Source organism: Lepidochelys kempii, chromosome 3, assembly GCF_965140265.1.
Source record: "Lepidochelys kempii isolate rLepKem1 chromosome 3, rLepKem1.hap2, whole genome shotgun sequence".
Classification (NCBI taxonomy): Eukaryota; Metazoa; Chordata; order Testudines; family Cheloniidae; genus Lepidochelys; species Lepidochelys kempii.
In genome coordinates, this window is record NC_133258.1 from 172709573 (window position 1) to 172718876 (window position 9304).

At 43.5% G+C, this 9304-nt stretch overlaps 1 protein-coding gene across 2 annotated transcripts in view; it reads left to right on the forward strand.

Annotated features, from left to right (window-relative positions):
- DYNC2LI1 (dynein cytoplasmic 2 light intermediate chain 1) overlaps positions 1–9304 on the forward strand; it is a 118610-nt gene that overhangs the window by 56952 nt on the left and 52354 nt on the right. Inside the window, exon 13 of one of the 2 annotated variants that reach the window (XM_073339097.1) lies at positions 7246–7345. The exons of the other annotated variant lie outside the window; for it this stretch is intronic. Within the exon in view, the coding sequence (XP_073195198.1) occupies positions 7246–7345 (100 nt within the window). The remainder of the gene's footprint in view (positions 1–7245; positions 7346–9304) is intronic. 2 annotated transcript variants of the gene reach the window in all.

Below are 9304 nucleotides of genomic sequence, written 5' to 3' on the forward strand. Positions count from 1 at the left end.
ATCGATGACCCTGGACTTAATTTTTTTTTTTTAATGTCAGGGGCAAGGAGTTATTGGCAGTCCAGGTGGCACTGGAAAAATGGCATCACGTCCTGGAAGAAGCTTGATTCGCAGCCCAAATTCTCAAGGACCACATGAACCTAGAGTACCTCCAGCCAGCCAGCTCCCCCAATCAATGTCAGATCCACTGGTATCTCCTTTTTTGCCCAATTTGTCCTTTTGTTGTAATCTATCACTCAGGGGCTAGAAATGAGAAAGTAGATCCCCTGTCCTTCAAAGAGGAGGACCTTGAGCCTGGCAAGGAACTTCCCTCCACAATCTTTAAAGGGTCCAACTTTGTCAGTGGCTCAGTTGACAGCAATCTAATGTCATCCATCCATCCATTCTCAGCTGCCCCATGACTCCTTTGTGACCATGATCTGCCAGACCTGGATAACATAGATGCCCAGTCGGGCTCTTAACTCAGACTGCAGGATCACCTCTATCACAAGGATTGTATTTATATTCTGGCAGGTCAGCCTTGAGTCCAGTTCCTGAAACTATGTCATGACATGCTGCTCACGTGTTACTTTGGCAAATCCAAGATGCGGGACCTGATATTGCAGAGTTTCTGGTGGCCTGGCCAACAGGTATGCACCAAGGAGTATGTAAGGGCTTGTGATCTTTGGTCGTGAACCAAGAGCCCATGCTCAAAACCGCTTGGCCATCTCCAGCCTTTGCCCATTCCCCCTCTAGCCTGGCCTAATTAATATATAGACTTTATTTTGAAGTTGCCTTGCTATCATGAGTGCACAGTGATTCTAGTTGTGGTCGATCTCCCAAGCCAAACAGCACATTTTGTTCCATGCCACTGCATCCCTTCTGCCCCAGAAACAGCACACCTTTTTCTGTAGAATATCTTCCACAACTGTGGGCTACCAATTGGCATCGCGTCAGACTGATGCCCTCCGTTTTTGGTGGAAGATGCCACCATTTTTGGTGGAAGAGAATCCCTCTCCTAGTCTTCCTTCCACCTGCAGACTAATGGGCAAACAGAATGAGTCAACCAGATTCTAGAACAGTACCTATGTTGTTTCTTGAATTTCCAAAAGGGATGCCTGTTTTTCTCTGCTCCACTATGTGGAATTCACCTATAACAATGCAACCCATGCCTCAACCCAACAAAGTCCATTCTTGGCAACCTACATTTTCTTTCCTGGGTTTGATCCTGATGTACCCACAAATGCCTCAGTACATGCAGCTGCAGACTGGGCTGTCCACCTGGTCCAAGTACACCCAAAGCTCAAGGAGCAATTGAAATACACAAAGGAAACTTACAAACATCATGCTGACCAGGGTAGTTGAACTTCCCCCAGCCTAGCCATGGGGTACAATGTCTGGCTGTCTACCTGGAACCTCACATTGGCCCGCCTGTCGGCCAACTCAATCACCAGTACCTGAGCCCATTCATAATCTTGGAATAAGTTGGTCCTGTAGCCTTCAAGCTGCAAATACCCGCTTAGCTCAAGATCCATCTGGTATTTCACATTTCCCTCCCTAAGCACAAACCTGAGAATATGTTCCAGCCCACCACCAGCACCAATAACCATTTGAGGACAAGAAGAATATTTAGACCGACAATGCCTTGACTCCCGGTGAGTTCAGGGAAAATTCCTGTACCTGGGAGAGCTTCAGGGTAAACGACCAATCTTGGGAACTGGTTGAAAACATTCACATCCTGGACCTGCTGCAGAACTTCCACGGGGCTCACCCTGAAAAACCAGGCCCTAGACCTGCTAGGAGGCACCCTTGATGCTGCGAGAGGTAGTGTCAGGAATGACGGGCTGCAGCTGGGCCCGGGATCAGCTAGCTAATTGCAGCTGAGACCCTAATTGGCTAGATCACCTGATTGGCTGGGGGGAATTGCCATGACTGCTCTTAACTCCAGCAGTGTAATTGGCCATTGGCTGGTCTATGCTTATGCCCACAGCAGTGATTGTTCCTCTGCCTGCCTTTTTCTGACCGCTAGACCTGACCCTTCTACACCCTGGTCCGTGACAGTAGCAGGACCTTTGAATAGACTTGTTCACATCTGACCTGAACAAGAAGCATCACAGATTCAGCTCCTATACTGCTAAATGGAAGAGATTCCCTATCTGGGTTATAGAGAAGCAGCAAACCCCTTTAGGAGCTCCATTTGCTGCCATCCTTGACTATCTGCTCACTTTAGAGCATTCAGATCACTTCAGTAGAGTACACTATTGGCTGTCTCCACTTATCACCTGTTTGTGGAAGGCCATATTGTCTTCTCCCATCCAACCATGCCTAGGTTTCTCAATGGGCTTGATCAAGGCTTCCTGACAATGAGAGAGACCCCATGCTCCTGGTACCTCAACATTGTTTTAACAAATTTGGTGGATCCTCCCTTCATACCCGTGGTGTCCTATTCTTTGTACAGTCCGTCTGTGAAGACAGTCTTTATAAGTGGCCATTACCTTAACCAGAATAGCAGAGATTCAAGCCCTTATGGTGCCTCCATACACAGTATTCCACAAGGACAAAGTGGCTGAGACGTCACTTACCTAAAGTGGTTTCTGACTTTCATCTTAAAGACATGATTCACCTACATGTCTTCTTTACCAAGCATCAGACTACTGGGGGAGAAACCAAATTTTATACCTTGGACATTGTCCAGTGTCTCTCATATTACCTGGACAGAAAGAAGCTGTTCAGGAATTTTTCTGGACTGTTCCTATCCTTTGCTGACAGAGTATAGGAGCAACCTATGTCCACTCCAAGATTATCAAAATGGGTTTTGGAACATGTTGAGGTACTACTAGGTGGGCCTTTTAGACCTGCCTTGGCAGGTTAGGACTAATTTCACCAGAAACTAGGCAGCCTCTGGTGCATCACTGCAAGGGATCCCAATTTCACAGATTTTTAAAGTTGCTATCTGGAGTTCAGTTCACAGCTTCACACAGCATTACTCCTTGGTAAGGGACTCCAGGTCAAATGCCTTCTTTGGTCGAATTGTCCTGAAGTAATTATTCTGGTAGACTTACCTCCAGGACATGAGTTAGTGCTTGTCAGTCACCAGATGTGGAATACATATGAACAGTTATTGTAAGAACTAACAGTTACTTACCCTACAATAACTATGGTTCTTTGAGATGTTTTGTCCACATGTATTCCTCAACCCCCGTGCTCCTTCCTGCTACTATTGAGTCATTGTCAATTTATATCCTTTAAGAATGGGACTGGGTGGGCAAACTTTTTGGCCTGAAGGCCACATCTGGGTATGGAAATTGTATGATGGGCCATGAATGCTCATGAAATTGGGGGTTGGGGTGCGGGCTCTGGGGTGGGGCTGGGGATGAAGGGTTTGGGGAGCAGGAGGGTACTCCGGGCTGGGACCTGAAGGGTTTGGAAGAAGGGAGAGGGATTGAGGTCAGGGCAGGGGGTTGGGGCACAGGGAGGAGGGGGCGAGGGTGTGGGTTATGGGAGGCGCTTACCTCAAGCGGTTCCCAGAAGCAGTGCCATGTCCACCCTCCAGCTCTGACATGGAGGCACTGCGGCACAGCCAGGCAGCTCAACACGCTGCCCCATCCACATGCACTGCCCCCGCAGCTCCTGGAAGCAGCATCATGTTCCCCCTCCAGCTTCTACATGGAGGCGTGGTACCCCATCTGCAGGCGCCGCTCCTGCAGCTCCATTGGCTGCGGTTCCTGACCAATGGGAGCTGCAGAGCCGGTGCTTGGGGTGGGGACAGCGTGCAGAGCCCCCTGGCTGTCGCTATGCGTAGGAGGTGGGACATGCTGCTGCTTCCGGGAGCCATGCAGAGCCACAGCACGTGCAGAGCGGGACAAGCCTTCAACCCTGCTCCCCAGCTGGAGCACCTGAGCAGGGCAAGCCCCGACTCTGCTCCCCGGCGGGAGCTTGAGGGCCTGATTAAAAGGTCTGATGGGCCGGATGTGGACTGCGGGCCGTAGTTTGCCCACGCTTAGTATAGGAACTAGAGAACGCCGGTGGCTGACCTGCCCCTTTAAGCCTGTGGCTATGGGGTGCTAGAGGGTGCAGCCCCAACAAACACTGCTTTTTAGAAAGTTTCCAGTCTCATGTGCATGGGGCACATATGCACTAAAAGTGGAATACATGTGAACAACACATCTCAAAGATCCAGTTACTATAGTGTAAATAACTGTTCTATTTACAAATTTGAAACAAAGATTAAATTTAAACTACTAGAACCCTTTTGACAAAAATGATCTCTGTTTTCATGGTAGCATCAGGCAGCAGGATGGAATAGTGAGAAGGCACACAGAAGTAGAAAAGCAGACTTTGTTTGAGCTGCCTCTGTGCTAACTGCATTGACAGGCTCCAGGATCCCAGCATTTAGCATGCAAACTGTAAAAAGTGGTGTGGCAAACAATAATTTAGATATCTTTCCTAATATTTTTTCTGCCTGTCCATTGGTGTAAAGATATGACGGAGAGTAACTTGCCAAGTATGCTCCAATCTAGGTTACTATACCAGATAATCAGATACTTCCTTTTCTAATGTTGATTTTGTAAAATAGATTGGAACATCACTAACCTGCACAAAAAATCAGAGAAGATTAGGGTTGGAAGAGACCTCAGGAAGTTATCTAGTCCAACCCCCTACTCAAAGCAGGACCAACCCCAATTAAATCATCCCAGCCAGGGCTTTGTCAAGCTGGGCCTTAAAAACCTCAAAGGATGGAGATTCCACCAGCTCCCTAGGTAACCCATTCCAGTGCTTCACCACCCTCCTAGTGAAATAGTTTTTCCTGATATCCAACCTAGACCTCCCCCACTGCAACTTGAGACCATTGCTCCTTGTTCTGTCATCTGCCACCACTGAGAACAGCCAAGCTCCATCCTCTTTGGAACCCCCCTTCAGGTAGTTGAAGGCTCCTATTAAATATCCCCCCCCGCCACTTTTCTTTTCTGCAGAATAAATAAGCCCAGTTCCCTCAGCCTCTAAGTCCTGTGCCCCAGCCTCCTAATCATTTTCATTGCCCTCTGCTGGACTCTCTCCAATTTGTCCACATATTTTCTGTAGTGGGGGGCCTAAAACTGGACACAATACTCCAGATATGGCCTCACCAGTGCCGAATAGAGGGGAATAATCACTTCCCTCGATCTGCTGGCAATGCTCCCACTAATGCAGCTCAATATCTCATTAGTCTTCTTTGCAACAAGGGCACACTGTTGACTCTCATCCAGCTTCTTGTCCACTGTAACCCCAGGTCCTTTTCTGCAGAACTGCCACTTAGCCAGTCTGACCCCAGCCTGTAGCAGTGCGTGGGATTCTTCCGACCTAAGTGCAGGACTCTGTACTTGTCCTTGTTGAGCCTCATCAGATTTCTTTTGGCCCAATCCTCCAATTTGTCTAGGTCACTCTGGACCCTATCCCTATCCTCCAGCATATGTACCTCTCCCCACAGCTTAGTGTCATCCATGAACTTGCTGAGGGTGCAATCCATCCCATCATCCAGATCATTAATGAAGATGTTAAACAAAACTGGCCCCAGGACCGACCTCTGGCACCCTCTGCTTGATACTGGCTGCCAACTAGACATCGAGCTGTTGATCACTACCCATTGTGCCTGACGATCTAGCCAGCTTTCTGTCTACCTTATAGTCTATCCAATCCATATGTCTTTAACTTGCTGGCAAGAATACCGTGGGAGACTGTATCAAAAACTTTGCTAAAGTCAAGGTATATCACATCCTCCGCTTTCCCCATATCCACAGAGCCATTGGTGGAATCTTCTCACAACTCATCAAAGATTTAGTAGCAGATTCTGCACGGATGTATTTCATTAGTTTCACAAAATATTCTTTACATTTATTAAGTTTACTGTTAATTGTAGTTATAATTAGGTAAAGCTAAATATCTGTTGACAAAAATATCGGAAGAGAGTATTTTTAAAATTTGTTCGCTTGCTAGTTTTCAAAACTGACTTACATTTGCAATGGGTCTCTTTGTCACTAGTGCAAATTAGCAAGGTTCTGTTGCATTAGTTTGGTTGTTATAATATTCCATGGGATTTTAATTCTTCATAATAGAAGAGGTATGTATTACCTAACAACATTTGAAGTTCTAAGACTTTTTCTTCACCGCAAAAATGGTGGTTTTTTACATCAAGATAGGTAACTTGAGATAGTCATCTCTGTAAAATCCTAGTGCAGAAAAGCACTATAATTTTTACCTCAGTATAGTTATTCAAGGTCACCCCAGATGTGGGGTATAGGATTGATCTCTTTGAAGGTCCTGCGGTACCCTGAATTTTCTGTTGCTGTACTTCCTGAATAGGTAGTGAGTGTCTAAATACTAGTGTTGTGCCATCATAATGGAGACTTGTGTACGTGTGTTAGCTGTACTTAGAATTTTAAATTGCTAATAGCTTTTAAGTTTATATTGTAATGTTTGCTTGTATTCAAGGGACTTCTTCCAAATGTGCATCTTGAGGACTCCCATTAATTTATTTGGAAAGGTGCTTAGGTTATCATGAAATGTCTTATTACAGGGGCCTTAATACTTAACACTTGACTCTGAGATTTTTAATTTTTTAGCAAGCTGTATTTTGATATATCTGTATAAATAATATTTTACAGTTAACATCACTGTATTTTCCACTGAATGCATCCAGTGAAGTGAACTGTAGCTCATGAAAGCTTATGCTCAAATAAATTTGTTAGTCTCTAAGGTGCCACAAGTACTCCTTTTCTTATCACTTTACTATTCACCTTGGCATGGTGACTAAACCAATAGACAGGGATGCAGGGAGGCCCAGTTCCTTAAAGATACTTGGGTGTAGCTCCTCTTAATACAGACCCTTAGCCCATAGACAGCCTGCTGCCCAGTAGAATTTTCAGCCAAGGTACAGGGTTAAGGCAGCAGCTGAGCAGTAGGTTTGAAAATGTCAGTGGCACCTAAATTATAGACTTGGGTGCCTAAAGAGGGATTGAGGCACCTAAATACCTTGTACGGATCAGGGCCAATGTGCCTAAATGATAAATAGATCTGAACCATTGATTCTTAGAAGAATATGATTTAAAAAAACTGCAGTGATTAACTGAAGCAAATGGAGATCAAGTGACTTAACCAAGATCAGACACACAAAACAACACCTCCCTGAAAATCAGACACTATCTTCAAAATCTTTTTTCTGTGAGCAAATGGCAGCACCCCTTCTTACAAAACACTGTAAAATACTACTACAAACCTATTTTCCTGAAGATATTGGAAAATGCCTCAAACCTGCGGGAAAACGAAGGGTTTGGAGAATCTGCATCAGCCAGCATGCTGGCTCCCTTGATAATGAAAGATGCTGGCTTTGGTAAGTATGGAGAGAGAATTTTTCGTTGTGTGACTTTATCAGGTGTACAGATTAGTTAGGTTGTACTGAAATAACATTTGATTTAACCACTAAAAATAGCTTTAAATCTATATTAAAAGAAGATTCAAGACTCTGAGGTTGTACATTTTTCTCAAAAGGGGCATATATTTACTTCATATTTTATTTCCATATTCACTTTTTAGGAGAAATCTTCTCCATTCCTATATCGTTTTAGCTTATGCCTCCCATTATTCTCCACAAGCCTCATGACCATCATTTCTATTAAACGCAAACAAGTGTGGCTTTCATGTCAATTTGCCTGAATAATTCCTGTGAAATATCTATTATTTTATCTTGTCCATTCCATTAAAATCAAGATAGCACTCATATGACACTTGCTCAGTCCTCATACTAATCACTGGTTTGTGTTCACCTTTTCTTCTCTGATTTCCCACCCCATCCTCACAAGCTACTGGAACTCCCCTGCCGCCAGTCACATTTACAAGAGTTACTGAACTGTGGTTCCTGCAGACTGCCTCTGGAATTTGCAAAGGTTTCTAGCACTGTTGTTCTATCCCTTTGTCTGGTTTTAGAAAGGATGACTGAAATCCAGTGCATTCTCTGTCTCTCTCTGCCTTATTTTGTTTTTCTTCTTAAAACATGGTAAAGTAATGAGTCCTGATTATTAACAGGCCTGCTAGACTTAAAATACGTTCCTTTATTCACTTAAATAGAAGGGCTGGCTCTTCAGCAAATCAACATCTATTTCTTGAAGTTTATGGAGCTATGCCAGTTTAAATCACTTGAGAATCTTACTTGATGGCTGCCTTTAATAGACTGCCATACCAACTACCTTGCATGAATTCTTAAGCTATGACAAGAGCTTGCACAAAATTCTGTTTGGACTTGCAGCCCATTCAACCCCATTGATTGCAGTAGGATTGCATGGGAGGTAAGGCTCAATAGATTTTTGGTTCCTTATTGCTTGAGCATTTAGTTTCAGAAGAGATCCTGGTCAAGAAAGGGAAGCCATCACACTGACTTTCCTCCTTCAGTCTCCAAGCAGCTAGCCTCAGGTTAGAGTTGTAACATAAAACACAGATACAGTGTGTATTTCCTTGAAAATATAGCAGGAAGGTCTTTTTGGTAGCTAAAAACTAATACTAAAGTGGTTTGGTGAGTTATAACTGTGCTATATCAAAATTTCATGTAAACTAATTGAATGCAAATGGGAATTTCCAGCATAATTAATTTTTATATGTATGGTATAGCTAAACATGCTACTCTAATGCAGTAGCAGGTGGATAACTGATCTTTGAAATTGCAAACAGTAGATAACGATAGACCTAAAATTATATGGCTGTAATTAGAATAATACAATCCTTTAGTTAACTTGGAGTCATGTTTATGTAAAGAAGACATAGTGACTTTTAAATAACTCTGCTCATAAATCTTTAAGAACTATGATGCCATACGGTACGCATCACTGCATGAAACAAAAAGATAAAAACTTATCTGCTAATGTTTCTAAAGCTTTTTATATGCATCAAAATTCATAGTAATATTTTTGGATGGAATAAAGTCATGTAGGTCCATTTGTCTAACCGGCTATTGTTCTTTATGCTATAGTGGTGATTGCCTCTGAGTGCCTGCCTTTTTAATATCTTCACAGTAACAACTTTTACTGCTGTTCTTAATAATCTGTTCCTCAAAGCTTTTTTCCCTAAAGATTTCCCAGTACTCACTGGGATTAACTTCTTCTGAAATGCTACATCTTTAGTTTTTGCTTATATTTACATTCAGATGTACACATCTCATTCAACTAAAATATAGCTCATAAAGGGATTATTCAGAATAGCTGATTAAAAACAAATAAATGTAGAGGGAAGAATCTTCCTGTACATGTCAAATAAACCCTTTGTGATCTTTTAAGAAATGTTTCAGGCTACTACTTTCTGG